At 44.9% G+C, this 19,306-nt stretch overlaps 1 protein-coding gene across 3 annotated transcripts in view; it reads right to left on the bottom strand.

The window, feature by feature from the left end:
* Nucleotides 1-19,306, bottom strand: part of LOC147454567 (ubiquitin thioesterase otubain-like protein) — a 45,788-nt gene that overhangs the window by 15,942 nt on the left and 10,540 nt on the right. The window contains exon 2 of one of the 3 annotated variants that reach the window (XM_086516476.1): nucleotides 14,536-14,624. The exons of 1 other annotated variant lie outside the window; for it this stretch is intronic. In XM_086516476.1, the coding sequence (XP_086372602.1) occupies nucleotides 14,536-14,604 (69 nt within the window). In that variant the 5' untranslated portion in view covers nucleotides 14,605-14,624. The remainder of the gene's footprint in view (nucleotides 1-14,535; nucleotides 14,625-19,306) is intronic. One more of the 3 variants, XM_086516477.1, reaches the window with a different exon arrangement.

Genomic DNA, 19,306 nt, shown 5'->3' with positions numbered 1-19,306 from the left:
CATCGTCGTCGACACAGTCGTCATCAAGTACCAATACCCCTTAGCATCAACATCTCAGCATCCAGTCATTGTAGTAGCATTTGTGCAAGAATAAAGAAACTACTTGCTCTGGCAACAGAGCAAGCGGGCCCTTGAGGGTAGGGACCTGACATCCCTGTGTCGTCTCTTTTCTCTCTCGTCTCTCTCTTTCTTTCAATTCAGTTCGGTCCTTTCAAGTGAAGTAAAGTGTCCCTTGTGTTTGTGCACGGAGTACTAGATCCGAGCAAATCCTCACTCTCTTCTGCTACACCTGACATTGGTATCAAAGCCCTGTGTGCGTTGCACCTTACATTGGTATCAGAGCTCTGTGCGTGCTTCAACTTCGCGAACTCAAGGGAAGAACCAAGAACCTCAAGAACTCAAGAACCCAAGAACAACCCAAGAACTCAAGAACAAAACCCATGCAAGACCAAGAACCCTAGGAAACTTTCCCGTGTTTTTTTTTCCTAAAGAAGCTTCGCGTCCCCAACCGGACTTGTTAGCCTCTCAACACCCTCGGTATGAAGAATCCAGTACCAGTTCCCATCTTTATTGCCATGTCTTTGAGGAAAGATCGGCATCGAATACACGAAAACCCAGATTTTAAGTACCTCCTAGCCTTCTACACGGATATGGAAGGAGTTGGAGAAAGGATCCCTAACCTCTTCTGCATTCGCATTCGCATCTAGCGTGCATCCATTTCCCTCGTCACTGAACCTTTGGAAAGGACTCTGGAACCAAACCTCAATCTATCAGCACCGGCAATGTTTTCACCACAGTCCGTGTCCGGGGAACAGCTCTTGCTACAACAGATAGAGTCAGCACTATCTGGTATAGAGCCCAGGCTGATATTCGGCAATCGTAGCAAGGCTAAGTAGTGACCCTTACGATGTTTGCATCGCCAGTAGTACCACAGTACCACAGTCCGTGGTTTCGAAGGAATCTGCTGTCACGTGACACATCCAACCCTATGTGGCCGTGGACAAGATACAGCAAGACAAGGGTTCAATCATACCAGTCAGTCTAGATTTAGAAGTGATCTGGCACTTTTGTGAGTCTATTCGTAGACCGTGCATGCCCAGACACTTAGTGTAGATGCATATCCTCTGGTTGCACACAGCATGATCATAAGCATTCCCATCAAAATCCTTCAGGGAAATTTTCCACTGCATTTAGCCTATTTTTCCTATTTTTGACATTTTTCACTTATTATTTTTAAGTGACTTTTGTTGGAAAGTAGGTAGGGCAAATTGAGTAAGTTTGTATATAAGCAAACCTAGACTAGCACTAATTGGCAGAAGAGGCAACAGGAGCACCAAAGCTCAACAGGCAACTTCTCAACAAGAACCCCTTGGTGGCGTTTTCCCTCCAAGCAGAGACTCCCCTTGCAAGCGTTTTTCATCCAGATGGCGTAGCAAGACAACCTCAGCAGATAGCGTTTTTCATCAGCAAGCTTCACCGCAACCCACAGCCCTAGCGTTTTCTAGACCCAAATCGCCCCCCTTTTTGCTGGCGTTTTTCAGCAAGTAAAGACCAACAGATTTCAGCCATGAAGACCCGCCATCTCAGCGTTTTAAGGAGCAAAAATTCAGCAATGAAGAACCAGCCATATCAGCGTTTTTAGGAGCAGATTTCAGCCAGCAGAATTCAGCCTATCAGCGTTTTTGGACAGCAGATAGAAAGCTCAGTTTTCAGCCCTTAGATCGGTCTCGTCATCCCCGTCGTCAACATCGACCTAGCCTAAACTTGCATCAGTCACATGCATTCAGTTTGTACCAGTGTGTGCAATCAATAGTAGACCACTCTCGCCGACGAGAGTGGGGCCTTCGGAGGACGGTTTTACAACGTCTCTAGTGTCGTATTCTCTTCTCTCTCTATCTCTCAGTCTCATACACTTGCACGCACAGTGTCCATTCACTTTTGTTTGTGATCATTGCACTCTCTCATTAAGAACGGAAGGCTCTCCCTTCCATAAGAACAAAAGGAACCTTGAGCACAGTTCGGAGCACTCATCTTGAGCAAGGTTCAAACATTCATTCCGCTGCACCTAAGATTGGTATCAGAGCTTTGACAGTGTTCTGTATCACTCAAGGAAAGAACCACAAGAATCACAAGAATTTTTTTTGCTTGTTGAGGTCACACGAACCCAAGTTCGCTTGGGCGTGTCGATTCCTAATCGTGTTTTTGAAGAGTGACAGGAATCCCACGAAAGAAGGGCTTGTCCAGCCTCCCCTTGTGCCTCTTTTCACTCATTGAGAGCGGACCATGCACTTAGCGGCCGGCCAATCGATGTACGGTGGGAGAAAGCAACCTTGGTGTGAGCGCAAGGCCGCCAAGGGGTGCGCCCGTAGGAAAGAGCAGAACTCGGGTAAAGAGAAGATCCTTCTCTAACACAGATTGCAAGCGAAAGAAGAACCTCAAGAACCTCAAGAACCCAAGACCCCCAAGAACCCAAGTTCCTCGGGAACTTAAGAACCCAAGACCACAAGAAACCACAAGAACCCACGACTTCAGAATGGTCATCACTCGAAGCAGAATGGATACTTCGCTTGGAGGTGATGAGCATGAGAGAGGCGAAGAAGAATTTTCCCCACCAGGAGTTTTTTCCGACCCTCCCCCTTCCCCATCTACGTCAAGGATTGCACTAACTCCTATGGAGGAGTTGGAGCAATTGTTTATGGAAAGGAAGTTAGAACACGAAGCAAGACGAGCAGAAAGAATGGCAGAATTTGATCGTGAATGCAAAAACAGAAAAGCAGAAATGGATCGCAAACACGCAGAAAGAATAGCAGAAATGGATTGCAGACACGCAGAAAGAAAAGCAGAAAGAAAGGCAGCCAAAGCAAAACAAGAACAGAGTGACCAACACATGAAAAAGTTGTGGCGACTTTTTTCTATTGTGCAGACGCAGTTTGCACAAGATCAAGAAAAGGAGACTCTCTTAGTCTCTTCTTCTCCCAAGCATGAGAGAAGATTTGCATGATTATGAGAAGCATGATGGATTGAATGATAATGATGAGCATGATGATTTGCATGATGATCAAGATGTGATTTCTCACGAGCATGATGATTTACATGATCAAGATGTGATTTCTCACAAGCATGATGATTTGCATGAAGATGACGTGATTATTCACAAGGATGATGTGTTAGTTGATACCTTCTCTAGTGAAGCTAACCTCCTTGTAGATTCGATACATCACGAAGAACCGATCTTGGCTCTCGAGCCTAGGTCCAAAGAACCCCCTCAGGAAGAACCGACCTTGGCTCTCGAGCCTAGGTCCAAAGAACCCTCACAGGAAGTATTATGTGTTCGCATTCATACGCACGCATTGTTCGAGTGTTTCATTCGTGATCGTTTCCTATATTTTAGTCAGCGTCTCTATGTGATCCCTTTTCCTAGGCATGACATATTGTACGTTGAGCACGTTTCACTCATGAATGAGCACAGATGTATGCGGATTTCTCATGAGCAGGGTTGTCCACGTTCGACGTTCCGTACCGTACGACTCAAACGTTCCGTATATGACTCGTCCATTTTTATTTTTTATTTTATTTTTTGCAGGGACGATTTGTGGTGTGGGATTGTTTTGTATCTCAGCTGCATCTGACCAAGAGCCCACAGGCTGCATTGGCTCAAACAATCATGACCTATGTGCGGCGAGGCTCGAGTAGCGTATCTACTATGGCCGCCACCACTTTGCAAATCATGATTCTTCTTTCTTCGGACATTGCCGTTTCCAATGTCCATGGATAGATCTTTCATGTTCTAACTTGTAAGACTTAAGTTACAAGTATTTAGTACTAAGTACCAAGGTCTATGTCATGACTCATATGATCTATCATGTTCTAACTTCTGAGTTTGAAAACTTCTTGGTTTAGTCTCTCTTGTAGTGTGTAAGACGCATGATTTTTTTTTGCATCGTACGTTACGTTACCGTACGTCTAATTTTTTTTAGTTCAATTAGTACCGCACATCTTCGTATTACGTGTACCCGTCGTACGTGACCGTACATGTCAATCCTGCTCATGAGAAGCTGGAAAGTATGCATTCAAGGAAGTCACATTTCATGTCTCTTCCTTGGCATGACACATTTGTAGAAAGAGCACATGAAAGTATGAGCACCAAGCATGGGCATTTCCGTTGTGAATTGCCACAGTTGATTGACTTAGATCAGAAAGACATGATTCGATCTCATTGTTTGCGTGTGTGTGGTGAACGTTTTGACACTCCGTCTCTTTGTTCATCTACATTGCATGCACACTCTTTGAGGAAGACGAGATTTTTTCCACTCCCTTTACATGGAATGGGTATGTTCATGTTTTTGTGTTGGAAGTGGTTTCGGGAATTTTCAGCCGTGGAGATTCTTGAAGAAGAAAGAAGCATGACTCTAGACGAAGTTGAAGCATTGAAGGAGCCACACAAGACTTTGTGTCGCTTTCGGCGCGGCCCAAAGAAGCAAGTGTTACAGGCCTTTATGAAGTTCAAGTACCGCACGACCCACACATCAGAGTGGGCCGGCGAAGAGTCCCTTCCAGGGTTCCGGATGCTATTGGCGATCTCCCTCGACGTCATACAGTTCCATACCAATACCTCACTTTGAAAAGGAGGGGATGTCACGTGACACATCCAACCCTATGTGTCCGTGGACAAGATACAGCAAGACAAGGGTTCAGTCAGTCCAGTCAGTCTAGATTTAGAAGTGTTCTGGCACTTTTGTGAGTCTATTCGTAGACCGTGCATACCCAGACACTTAGTGTAGATGCATATCCTCTGGTTGCACACAGCATGATCATAAGCATTCCCATCAAAATCCATCAGAATCCTTCAGGGGAATTTTCCAGTGCATTTAGCCTATTTTTCCTATTTTTGACATTTTTCACTTATTATTTTTAAGTGACTTTTGTTGGAAAGTAGGTAGGGCAAATTGAGTAAGTTTGTATATAAGCAAACCTAGACTAGCACTAATTGGCAGAAGAGGCAGCAGGAGCACCAAAGCTCAACAGGCAACTTCTCAACAAGAACCCCCTTGGTGGCGTTTTCCCTCCAAGCAGAGACTCCCCTTGCAAGCGTTTTTCATCCAGATGGCGTAGCAAGACAACCTCAGCAGATAGCGTTTTTCATCAGCAAGCTTCACCGCAAGAAGACCCACAGCCCTAGCGTTTTCTAGACCCAAATCGCCCCCCTTTTTGCTGGCATTTTTCAGCAGGTAAAGACCAACAGATTTCAGCCATGAAGACCCGCCATCTCAGCGTTTTTAGGAGCAGAAATTCAGCAATGAAGAACCAGCCATATCAGCGTTTTTAGGAGCAGATTTCAGCCAGCAGAATTCAGCCTATCAGCGTTTTTGGACAGCAGATAGAAAGCTCAGTTTTCAGCCCTTAGATCGGTCTCGTCATCCCCGTCGTCAACATCGACCTAGCCTAGACTTGCATCAGTCACATGCATTCAGTTTGTACCAATTTGTGCAATCAATAGTAGACCGCTCTCGCCGACCAGAGTGGGGCCTTTGGAGGAGGGTTTTACAACGTCTTCTCTGGTGTCGTATTCTCTTCTCTCTCTATCTCTCAGTCTCATACATTTGCACGCACAGTGTCCATTTGTAACAGACTTGGACACTCCAAGTCAAGAATCAACCGCGACAGCACCAAATAACCACTTCAAAACAATTCACAGATCACAATAGATTTGCACTGGCCCGGCGGAGTTCCGTGCCTAGAGATATTGGCCCCAAAGACTGGCGCCCCTTTCGGTATTTCTTTTTATATTAATCAATCATCAAAGTACAAGAGAGCGGTTAGGGTTTCACTCTCAGACTCTGCGTCCAGATCCTCTGAGAAGTGAGGCCCTCACCACTAATTTAAAGGTTACAAGGGATGCCCAAAAGCAGAGCCCCAAAAGCTTTTAAAATCAAAAGCATCAGTTCTCTCTCTCTCTTAGAGAGTCTTTTCTCTTTTTTTTATTAAAAAAAAAAAGCGAAAGCAAAATTCGCGTCGCTCATCATTTTCCAAAAAAAAAAAAAAAAAATTAATAATCCGCCTCCGCAATTTCCGGAAATTAGGGTTTTTGGCAAAATTTAGGGTCTGCAAGAATTTTAGGGTTTCTGGCAGAAATTAGGGTTTCTGTTGTCCGCCACGTCATCACTTTGTGACACCATTCACTTTGTTTGTGATCATTGCACTCTCTCATTAAGAACGGAAGGCTCTCCCTTCCATAAGAACAAAAGGAATCTTGAGCACAATTCGGAGCACTCATCTAGAGCAAGGTTCAAACATTCATTACGTTGCACCTAACATCTGCATTGGTTTGTGCATCCACAGCATCAGAAGCATTCATCAATCAGCATCACAAGTACAAATAGAAGTTCGGCAATTTTGTCTCACTTTTAACAAGGGGGGATGTCACGTGCGCACTTCACTTGCGCCACGAGGACATGCTTTTGTCATAGTCTAGCACCAATCTTAGCGTAGGACCTAGCCTGGCACCTCTGTGAGCCTCTAGCAGGACGTGCATTCCCAGGCAGATCACAGTTGCATACCCTCTCTTGCACAGTCAGGTAGCATGAGGATTTTTCAGAGCATTGAACCCTTTTATGCAAGGTACACATTTTTCACTTATTTATTATTAAGTGACTATTGTTGGAAAAATAAGTAGGGCAAATTGCTAAGGAAATATAAAAGAAACCCAATGGTCACTCTGAAGAAGCAGAAGAAGCAAGGACACAGAAAGGGCAGGCACCGCAGCAGACCGGCAGGCACCCTCAGGCTCCGCAACGTTTTCTCAACAATTCAACCCAACGTTTTCAGCATCAGCAAATCAGCATTTTCAACCATCAGCCACCAGCGTTTTCAGTTTCAGCCCTTAGCTTTGCGGATCCTTCCCATCCCGTAGCAGATCCTTGCCACATCGGCCAAGCAGAACCCAAATCAACCTAGCGTTTTCTATTCAAGGCAGATCAGCCTAGCGTTTTGCATTTTCAGCCAAGACAGCCTGGTGTTTTGCATTTCAGCCCAAGTGCGACTCGGCACTTGCAGATCCAAGCCACGGTACCGCAGCAGTAGCAGATCCCCAGTAGAAGCCTAGCGTTTACAGTTTTCAGCCTTGACGCCTTCGTCATCGACACCATAGTCATCATCGACATCGTCATCGTCATCGCCATCTCAGTCCCTATCTTGACGACGACACCTTCGTCATCGTCATCGCAGATCCCTATCTTGACGACGACACCTTCGTCGCCATCATCGCTAATCCCGGACTTGAGAACGACATCGTCGTCATCGTCAATCTCCATCATCGTCGACACACTCGTCATCAAGTACCAATACCCCTTAGCATCAACATCTCAGCATCCAGTCATTGTAGTAGCATTTGTGCAAGAATAAAGAAAGTACTTGCTCTGACAACAGAGCAAGGGGGCCCTTGAGGGTTGGGACAAACATCCCTGTGTCATCTCTTTTCTCTCTCGTCTCTCTCTTTCTTTCAATTCAGTTCAATTCTTTCAAGTGAACTAAAGTGTCCCTTGTGTTTGTGTGCGGAGTACTAGATCCGAGCAAATCCTTACTCTCTTCCGCTACACCTGACATTGGTATCAAAGCCCTGTGTGCATTGCACCTTACATTGGTATCAGAGCTCTGTGCGTGCTTTAACTTCGCGAACTCAAGGGAAGAACCAAGCACCTCAAAAACTCAAGAACCCAAGATGAACAGAACCCAAAGAACCCATGCAAGACCAAGAACCCTAGGAACCTCTACCATGTTTTTTTTTCCCTGAAGAATCTTCACGTCCCCACCCGGATTTGTTAGCCTCTCAACACCCTCGATGTGAAGAATCCAGTACCAGTTCCCACCTTCATTGCCAGGTCTTTGAGGGAAGATCGACATCGGATACACGAAAACCAAGATCGTAAGTACCAAGATCTCCTAGCCTTCTATGCGGATATGGAAGGAGTTGGAGAAAGGATCCCTAACCTCTTCTGCATTCGCATTCGCATGTAGCGTGCATCCATTTCCCTCGTCACTCAACCTTTGGAAAGGACTCCGGAACCAAACCTCAATCCATCAACACCGGCAATGTTTTCACCACAGTCGGTGTTCATGGAACAGCTCTTGCTATAGCAGGCAGAGTCAGCACTATCTGGTATAGGGCCCAGGCTGTTCTTCGGCAATCGTAGTAAGGCTAGACAGTGATCCTTACACGGTGTTTACATCGCCAGCAGTACCCACAGCACCCACAGTACCATCAGTCCCTAGTTTCGGAGGAATCTGCATCGCTTTGTGCATCCACAACATCAAAAGCATTCATCAGTCAACATCAAAAGTACAAATAGAAGTTCAACAGTTGTGTCTCACTTTTAACAAGGGGGGATGTCACGTGCACACTTCACTTGCGCCACGTGGACATGCTTCTGCCATAGTCTAGCGTCAGTCTTAGCGTAGACCCTAGCCTGGCACCTATGTGAGCCTCTGGCAGGACGTGCATGCCCAGGGCAATCAGAGTTGCATACCCTCTCTTGCACAGCCAGGTAGCATGAGCATTTTTTAGAGCATTGAACCCTTTTTTCGAAAGTACACATTTTTAACTTATTTGCTCTTAAGTGACTTTTGTTGGAAAAGTAAGTAGGGAAAATTGCTAAGGAAATCTAAAAGAAACCGAGTGGTCACTCTGTAGACGCAAAAGAAGCAGGGACATAGAAAGAGCAGGCACCGCAGCAGACCAGCAAGCACCCAGCAGGCACCCTCAGGCTCCCCAACATTTTCTCAGTAGTTCAGCCCAGCGTTTTCAATATCAACAAATCAGCGTTTTCAGCCATCAGCCACCGGCGTTTTCAGTTTCAACCCTTAGCTTCGCGGATCCTCCCCATCCGTAGCATATCCTCGCCACATCGGCCAAGTAGAACCTAGATCAACCTAGAGTTTTCGGTTCTAGCCAGATCAACCTAGCATTTTGCATTTTCTTCCAAGACAGCCTGGCATTTTTGCATTTCAGCCCAAGTGCAACTCGGCGGTTGCAAATCCAAGCCGCAGTATCGCAGCAGTAGCAGATCCCCAGCAAGAAGCCTAGCATTTTCAGTTTTCAGCCTTGACACCTTCGTCATCGACACCGTCGTCATCGTTGACACCATCATCGTCGTCGTCGTCATTGTCGTCATAGTCTCCATCATCATCGACACAGTCGTCATCAAGTCCTTAGCATCAACATCTTAGCATTCGGTCATTGTAGTAGCATTTGTGCAAGAATAAAGAAAGTGCTTGCTTTGGCAACAGAGCAAGGGGACCCTTGAGGGTTGGGACCCGACATCCCTATGTCATCTCTTTTCTCTCTCTTTCTTTTCAGTTCAGTTCAGTTCTTTCAAGTGAAGTAAAGTGTCCCTTGTGTTTGTGTGCGGAGTACTAGATTCAAGCAAATCCTTCGGTCCCATAAGTTGGTGGGAACTCCTCTTTAAAAATAGGCCACTCGGCAAGACATGCAAGTTGGTAAAACTACTTCTGCTGCTTCTACTGCTTCTTCTAGGGTTTAGGCCTTTCGATCGGGATCTGCAGGTTGGCTCCGTTCTTCAGTGGCTTGACACGTCAACAGTTTGTGACAACTAGACTCTAGTTGCTTCAATGTTCAAAAACATTGATCGAACTCAACGATCTACGTGACAGATGGACTAACACTATTCTTCTTGCTTTTAACACCCTTTAGCAAACACATAAAGGGGAGTAGAACCGTTGTCAAATAAAACCGTTACGACTTGACCATTGATCTCTCCTTTCCCACGGAGAAGATCATGCGGACCAAACAAGGTCGTATCAACACAACAACCTCTGCATCCACGTACATTAACATGAAAAATCTATGAATTAGAGAAGGACGAAGTGTTAAGAGTTATGGCATCTCTCTGGATTCATCAAGTTAGTCGCAGTCTCCCTGGGACAGGTGACAAGGAGTGAAGGCTGTTCTGTGGCTGTGCCAAGCCGTAGAGAGGTTGCTTTCTCATGTCGCAATTCTCCTAGCCTAGTTTAGTTGTTGGGTTTTGGTTCTTTCTTAGTCATATAGGTGGTGTGGGTCGGAGAGCTAGGGGTAGGGTCTATATATGGGCCTAGGGGGGTCACCTCTTGGAGTATGATGAGCCCAGCAGGGCGCCCATAGACGCAACCCTAGCTAACGTTTTTGGGCAACGAGGGGGGGGGGGGGGGGGGGGGGGGGGGGGGGGGGGGGGCATATATGCCTCTCTTCAATGTCTTTTGATGTTCTCCCTAAAATTTTCACGGGCAGCCCCTAGCGTTTTTAGGGGGAAGCCATGGTGAGGTTTACTGGCAGTGGCAGGCAGCACTTGCTAAGTCCATAGTTACCCAGAACGGGAAATTGGAACGGGAACGCGAAACAGCAACATGCATGAAATGCCATTCCCTGTTTTGGATACTCGTGTTTGAAACACGGAACGGGGATGGAAATTGGGTTGGGAACAGGGAACAATCACCTGAAAATGGCCATTCCTTGTAACTATGGCTAAGTCCCCTCTTTAGGGGCGATCGGCAACACACACACACACACACCTTCGAGTTTTCCCCTCGAGGCAACTTATTTGATGGGCATCTTTGTCAGAGGCAATGAACTTTCCTGTTTGTGCCAACCTATCTTCCTTGATGCCAGGAGGTGGATAAGTGTTGGGGGGGTTCCAACCCATGTTGAGGCCGTGTCAACGATCTCGTGCGCAAGAGCAGATGGCAGTAGCAGTCGCAGATGTGTGTACCTCAAGTCTATCCACTGGGGGATCAGTCTTGGGGTTCCAACCCATGTTAAGGCCGTATTAGTGGTCTCGTGTGCAGGGCAGATGGTAACAGCAATCGAAGTTATGTGTACCTTGGATCTATCCATTGGGGCATGTCAGTTCCATGCCATACCACCCTTGGTCACTTGTACGAGCAGTTTGTTATCATGGAGTCTCTCTCTCTCTCTCTCTCTCTCTCTCTCTCTCTCTCTCTCTCTCTCTCTCTCTCTCTCTCTCTCTCTCTCTCACACACACACATAACAGGTCATTCACTCTTGAATAACAAGTCTTAGTTCAACTCTCCTCATCGGATAGATCTTTAAGGTCTCTTGGGATTGTTTCCTACGACGTTAAAATTCTCTCTCTCTCTCTCTCTCTCTCTCTCTCTCTCTCTCTCTCTCTCTCCACCGCACTCTCTTATTCCCTCTCTTCAGGAAAAGGTGAAAGAAACCATCATTCAAGCTAAAAAGAATCACTAACGCAAGGAAGGAAAGAAAAGGATTTGTGGAAGTGCAAAACTTAGATCTTCACCAGTTCAATTCCGCTGCATCTGACATGTTATGCGTGTGGTCGCAGTCTCGGAGCGGTCTTAATGCAAAAGGGCCATGTTGTAGCTTATGAGAGTAGAATGTTCTTGCAACCAGAGCAAGTTGCACAGATTTACGAAAAAGAGCTAATGGCAGTCATCAATGCTCTTACTCAATGGCACCATTTCCTAGTCAGAGCCGATTTTACAGTTTTGACCGATCACCAGAGTTTGAGATACGTCTTGCCCGAGAAAGAGCTCTCAAACAAACAGATGAAGATGGGCAAATATTTTGTCGCATTTTCACTTCCAGATCGTCCATGTTAAGGGAAAGAAGAAATTGGAGGTAGACGCGTTGTCACGCAAGCCACAGACTTTGGCTATTTCAGTAATTCACCATCACAACTCCGAGGATATGGTTGATTAATACGCCACATATCCAAATTTTGTAGACATCTTTGACCAATTGCAGAGTCAAGAGACAGTTGCAGGCTATGCTAGAGAGGAAGGTTCTTTGAGGCGGAAGACTATGTTGTGTGTTCCTCGGGGGTTCACGAACAAGGTTTTGACAAGAGTGCCACTATCCTCCTTTTGCAAGCCACCGCAACATAGAGACAACTTTGAAAGGTGTAGAGAAGTATCTCTATTGGCCGAGGCTCGAAAAGCATGTGGACGAGCTTGTTCGCAGATACTTAGTGTGCCAAAAGGTCAAGTTTGACAAGCATAAGGCATCGGGTCTACTACAACCTCTATCTATTTCTAGCCGATCTGGAGAGTACAGCAATGGACTTCATTTTTTATCTTCCCAAGACTCAGAGTTGGTATGATGGGACAATCATCGACCAATTCAGCAAACAAGCTCACTATATTCCGGTGAACAAGACAATCCTATGTAGCATTGTGTGGTAACTTTGCCTTATTAAACACTACATCTCAGTTGCGTACTATTTTCCAGTTCTGAGGTAACCAAATTCTATAACCAATCTCTCCCTCATCTCCATATCCCACGAAGATGCCCTTGATGGATTTCATATCAAGTTTGGTCCACAATTCTACAGGTACATGCACAAAGGCATTGCAGCCAAAGACACGCAAATGGTCATATGAAGCAGATTTGCCAGACCAAACCTCTTCCATTCTTCAAAGCACGATTTGAGAGTGATTGCATACATGAATTGCAGTTTTAAGAGCCTCCCCCCAACACTATTGTGGGAGATTAGTTGTGGATAGCATGCATCTGACTCTCACACAAAGTGTGCGATTATATCTTTCAGCCACGCCATTGATGCAAGGTTATAAGGAGCTGTCAACTCCCTCGTAATGCCATGAATCTCACAAAATTTATTAAACTCATTATAGACATACTCTCCTCCATTATTTATTCTAATGACTTTCAATTTAAGCCCTTTCTGTGTGGTAACTAAGGCATGAAACCGCTTGAAAGCATTCAACACTTCATTTTCGCTCTTTAACACATACACCCATGACTTTCTACTAAATTCATCAATGAAAGTAACAAAATACCATGCACCCCCATATAAATTAGCAAGCATAGTGCATATATCAGAGTGTACTAAATCAACAACATTATACTTCTTAGCGACACCGGAGTAATAAGAAGACTTCACATGTTTTCCATATACACAATCATTACAAAAGTCAAGACCAAGGCACCAAATCTCCCCAAAAAGGAGAGAACCTGGAGGCCTTTCTGGCTAATATGCCAAGTCTTTTGTGGCAAAGCTCCATTTGAGAATGAACTTCAGCTATAGACAAGAACTTGCCAGGTAATGCTTTGCAATATAAATAATACAAAGTTCCCTTCTTGCTGCCTTTTACAATCAGCATAGAAACCGTGTGTACTTTCCAAGACCCACCATCAAAAGTAGTGAAATATCCTTTAGCATCTAGTTGCCCCACTGACAGCAAGCTTTTCTTAATGCCAGGGACATATCTCATGTCCTGCAACCCAGCTCTTGGCCATTTTCAAGAGCCAAGTGAATGGTGCCCACACCCTCTATCTCACATGCATAGTTGTTGCCCAAGTAAACCTTGCCTAGGCAAGAAAACAACTCCAAAGAGGGAGTAACATGAAAAGAAGCACCGATGTCCACTATCCAAGATTGGAAGAGCCCATCATGAGCTGAAAGCAAAGCATCAATCACTTCCCTTTGGGTGATGTGCATATCACATGTTGCTGCCATAACATCTCAATAATGCATCAGGCTGCAACAAGTACTTCTTCAGTGTCAAGAAGCTCTTCAATGACCACATTAGAAGCAACATTTGCTTTTGCAACTTCTTTAGAGGAAGAGTTGTCATCATCTTTCTTATCATCCTACGTTTTCTTTCCCTGCTATTTCTTTCTTTCTTGCTCTTTCTTGTGATATCGGCAATCGGGCTTTTTATGCACATTACGCCCACTTTGATAGCAAGTAACATCTTGTTGTTTGCCCTTGCTTCTACTTCTGCTTTTGCCTTTATTGGTTGCATTAGCCCTTTTTTTAGATCTACCTCTAGCTTGATAAGCTGAGCCACTGCTTTCACCACTAGACTTCCTCCTGATTTCTTCATTCAGGATAGAACCCCTAACACCATCAAAGGTTAAAGCAAGGTTGTTGCTAAGAGAAACCACCAAAGACTCCAAGCTATCGGGTAAAGTCATCAACAAAAAAATAGCCTTCAATTTATCATCAAAGGCTGGCAGACTTGAATCGTGTAACTAACTTAAAATCCTTGTGGAAGCACTCAAGTGCTCAGATGATGGCTTAGACTCATCCAACTCCATGTTCACAAGTTTACACATAAGGGGCACTTGATTCACAGGAGTTGTATTTTCATAGCTTATTCCATATAGCATAAGACGTATCAAGACACTTAATGTCTGTAAGTACATCATCAGACACAACCATTTTAATATATGCAATGGCCTTCTTGTTGAGTCTAGCCCAATCATCATCTGGCATGGTTACAAGCTTAGTTTCCAAAAGCGAATATCACAATCCTTGAGAAACAAAATGCCTTCCATTCTATCTTTCCACAGATCAAAGCCAGTGCCATCAAACCTCTTAATTTCGAGGAGGGATTTAGTGTCACTGCTACTAGAAGCATTAGTAGCCATAATTTAGTAATGCACCAAAGATACAAATGCTGCAATTTATGACAGTAAATAATCAGTTGAATATTCAGCCAAGTGTAATCCAATTTCCCAGCAAGATAAAGAGCAAGGATCACCACCAATGTGCCCCAAATACATGTACGACAGTAAAAGTGATGGTTTTCAACAGAGAAGCTGCATTTCATGTTGATGATCTCTAGAACACCTGCAACATGAATATTCAGTAATATATTAGCTCGATGAAAGTTAACCAACACATGTACTGCATACATAAGATATACCTAGATGAATCCAGGATAAGCCCAGATTCACCCATAAAGGAAAGTGCAAGGTATAGACCCATGGTAGTCACCCACAAGACAATATAACCATCAGCTCCATCATGCATAGTATTGACTAAATACCACGACATCCCCACTAACGTCGTCAGTGCCCAATAGTGGGTGTAGAACTAGGTACTAACATATGCTCCCAAACACCACACACACCGCACGCGCAATAAGAGTTCATACCAGTTTCTGATACACAAAACACCAAAGAATCTCTGCGATTTCTCCAAATTCTCACAAATAGGAGGTAAATCCGCAGCTTACAGCACAAATTTTGCTTCAAGAACGCATTAATTTTGCCAAAATCCACAAATTTCAGTAAAAGCCCCAAAATTTCTCACATCAATTTTGCCGAAATCCACAATTTCAACAAAAGCCCCAAAATTTCAATGACGAATCTACCCCAATTGCATTAATGCATGAATCCAAGAGCAAAATACGGGCAAATTTCTGCAAAATTTCGACCAATTTTGCAAAAGCCCCAAATTTATCCGGTTCAATTGGGCACCAATGTCAACGAATTCGACTCAGCTAAGTGAAATTTCACTGATACATGAAAAGCCCCATAAAAATTTTTGCTTCTGTGCACCAAATCTGCAATTTTTGACGCAGATTTTGTTGTTGTGCAAGAGTGGCATGATGGCTGTAATTTCGCGGGTAAATGGGGTCTGGCTTGACTTGACTCTGGCTCTCTTAGACCTGCAAATGACCTGCGCATGCTGCCTTTTTGGTTTCGTTGGCTGCTGCGTGCCTTGAGAGAGGCTCTGATACCAGTTTGAAGGTGCACAGAGTGTCACAAACTGCTGACGTGTCAAGCCACTGAAGAACCGAGGCAACCTTGAGATCCCGGCCAAGGGGCCAAAACCCTAAGACTAAGCAAACGAAGAAGAAGAAGTTCCTACAACCTTATGGGACCCCGTCCGATGGGGCCCAAGTGACATAAAGGCATTAAAATAAAGGAGGACCCACACACACACACACACACACGCATGGACTGATGACATGGCAACTGTACGGACAGCTCGAAAATTGCGCAGACATGCTGACGTGGCAACATGTATGGGTTTCCGCGATTTGTGATGCTGACGTGGCAGTTGTACAGATTTTCGTAAATCACGCTGGCAGCTTTTGGGCATCGCTTTTGGACCAAATGCTTTTGAGTTTGAAGGCTTTTCATGTTAATTGCTTTTGGACCTAGGGCCTTTAAATATGAGGCCATGGGCTCATTCTCGGGCATGCTTCTAAACGAAGGTGCAGAGGTTGGAGTACCAACTTGTACTTTGATGATGCAATATAAAGAAATACCGAGAGGGACACCAAGGTTTGGGGCCAATACTTTTTGGGGTGGAATTCCGCCACTCCGTGTCGCGTGTGCTCTCTCTCTCTTTCAGTTCAGTTGTTATTGAAGTGCTAAAAGTCTGTTCAGTCTGTTCTTTCTATTAGCATGTGGTGCCCGTCTTGTGACACAGAGGGGTGCAAGAGTGGAGCGCTACAGGTTTGTGTACGGCAGAGAACATTCGAGCCTGAGAGAGAGAACGCAGACAGATGCATGTACCTTATTCGATTTACAATAAGAATAGAAATGTATTTTATAGTTTAGGGTACTACTATAAGGGTGTGTTCCCAACCTGTATGAGTTTGAACATGAGATAAAGGGCCTTTACACCAAGAACGACAAGATTTTCTACAAGCTCAAGCCGATTGTTCCTCTAAGGGCTTGCCGGGAGAGTTCCCTCCTCAACGACCTGAAGATCACACAATTGATTTGATTCCCGACAGCACGCCACCAAACCGGCCACCTTATGTAATAGACTTGGACACTCCAAGTCGAGAATCTACCACGACACCACAAACAATCACTTCAAAACAGTTCACAGTTCACAATTGATTCGACACTATTGATTCGACACTGGCCCAACGGAGTTCCGTGCCTAGAGATATTGGCCCCAAAGACTGGCGCCCCTTTCGGTATTTCCTTTTGTATTAATCTGTGTTCAAAGTACAAGAGTGCATGCAGGCGCTCACTCTCAGACTCTGCGTCCAGATGCTTTGAGTTCTGAGGCCCTGCCCACATATTTAAAGATTACAAAGGATGCTAAAAGCAAAGCCCAAAAGCTGAAAATCAAAAGCTGTCCCAAAATAAAGCTCCCTCAATTTTCCTCTCACAAGCCCTCTTAGGGAAAAATAAAGCTCTCTCTCTCTCTCCTCTTGCGTAGGAAAATCAGGCGACGCTGCGTAGCCAAAAAAGCAGCCAGGGCTTCCGCAATTTATGCCGCAGAACGCGGACGTCCGTACAACATGACATGTGTCTTCACTTCCGCAATTTGCGGGCCTGTCTGTACTACAGCGCCACGTCAGCATTTTCAGCCATGGCGGGTGTGTGTGTGTGTGTGTGTGTACATGGCAGCCACGTCACCAATTTGTGACATACTCCCCTCTTGAAAGCATTGTAATCGCCCTCGATTACACCTGCAAAACAAACAGAGGCCATAAATTGTCTTAGCAAAGAGGGACTGTTAATATGACGCACTAGGAACACACATCTAGCACATGTACCAATCGGCAGTCACATCACACGACATCACAGGACATCACATGACAACTCACATTCAACATTCAATCGGATCTCAGACCACGATTTATCGGCAATGCAATTAGCAATCGCATCTAGATCTACTCAAGACCTCATAGATGCCCGATTGACTAACCCCTATTGCAACCATGTCTATCGAGATCATTCAGATCAAAATGCTGCAGCCATTTCGTCTATCAGTTCCTGCACTTAAACAAGTCAAGAACAAATCAGTTTCATATTATCCGGGATTCCATTTCCATAAAGTCATACAGCAGAATACTATCAGCTCTCGGTATCCCTGAAGCTCAAAGAAACATCAGTGACTCTAGTATTCAAAATTCAAAAATCAAGGCATCTGTTGACAAAGGAGCAAAGTAACTCCCCTCTTGTGCAACCCACTACACCAGATCTCCAGCCAAGCTGAATTCGGGGTTCCATTTGGAATAGACTATGCTAAACCAAAAGCTTCAAGGTAAAGTTTCACAATCTAAGGAGTATCTGCTAGGCCCTCCTCCTCCATCCACTTCGCATCCAATGCAGGATAGTTCTTGAATTTAACCAAGAACCGCCTTCTTACTTTACCCTTACTCTTTCTGTCCTTATGTGCCAAAATCTGTTCAAGAACAAGGATCTCCTCGTTTTCTTCCACTTTGGGTTGCTCATCAGGCTCCCCATCTTGGGCACATCATCTTTAAAGGTTTCTAGAGACTCGCATGAAATGCATTGTGAATCCTCCAAGTGTCAGGTAATTTCAGTCGGAAGCAGCCGTCATTTATCTTTTCGGAGATCTGGAAAGGTCCCTAGTATCTCATACTAAGCTTTGGAAAAAGCCTCTCCTTTCCTTCTTCTTTCTCAGGCGTACCTTCTCAAAACATAAGAGCACCCGATCATCCTCCTTCAAGTTCAAATCACGACGATGGCGATCTGCTGCCTTTTTCTGTCTTTCCTGAGATTTCTGCAAAGCCTCGCGGACCTTGGCAAAAGCCGTGTCTAAGTCGCGCATGTACTCATCGGCTTCAAAAATCTTATCTTTCGTGCTTAGGAAGGGTGGAACCTTCACAACACCTTCAATAATCTCAAATGGCGCCTTCCCCGTCGAAGAGTGTATCGTGTTGTTGTAGGCAAATTCCACCAAAGGTAGATACTTTTCCCATTGAGTCTTCTGATCCGAGATAAAAGACTTCAATAAATCTAAAACCACTGAATTGGCAATCTCAGATTGCCCGTCACTCTGCAGCGGGTGGAAAGATGATGATAACTGCAACCGCGTGCCAATGTTCTCCCAAATTGCCTTCCAAAACAAACTCATGAATCTGGGTCCCTGTCGCAGACAACCGTCCCGAGCATGCCATGTAATCTGAAAATCTGGGCCACAAACAGTCTCGCTAAGTGACCCCGCTTGACTGTTTTCTTCACTGGAATGAAATGAGCCTACTTGCTAAATCTGTCAATAACAGTCCACATACCATCGCGACCACTCTGTGTTCTCGGGAGATCAAAAATGAAATCCATTGCAATACTTTCCCATGGGTGGGTGGGTATGGGCAAAGGTTGTAAACAATCCCTGTGCTTTACGCTTGTCAAACTTGACCTTCTAGCATACCAAGCAACTGCGCACAAACTCGTCCACATCCTTCTTGAGTCTCAGCCAAAAGAAGTATTTCTCTACCCCTTTCAAGATGGTAGCAATGCCGCGGTGGCCTGTAAACAGTGGACAGTGGCATTCAATCATAACCTTTTCCCTCAACGGCTGTGTAATGCACAACATGGTTTTTCTCATCAAGTAGCCATCCGGAATGGAATATCCCGCTATTGTCTCCCCCTCCCGTATCCGTGTGAAAATGTCTGCAAAGTCTATATCTGTGGCATACTGATCGACCATATCCTCGAAGCTCCTATAATGTATCGTGGAAATAGCCATAACCAACGGCTCCCGAGACAAAGCATCTGCCACCAAATTCTTCTGTCCCTGAACATGGACAA

Source organism: Adiantum capillus-veneris, chromosome 7 (assembly GCF_014529385.1).
Source record: "Adiantum capillus-veneris isolate H3 chromosome 7, ASM1452938v2, whole genome shotgun sequence".
In the NCBI taxonomy this organism is placed as follows: Eukaryota; Viridiplantae; Streptophyta; class Polypodiopsida; order Polypodiales; family Pteridaceae; genus Adiantum; species Adiantum capillus-veneris.
The sequence above is the reverse complement of the archived record's forward strand: the minus strand, read 5'-3'. Positions and strand labels throughout refer to the sequence as shown.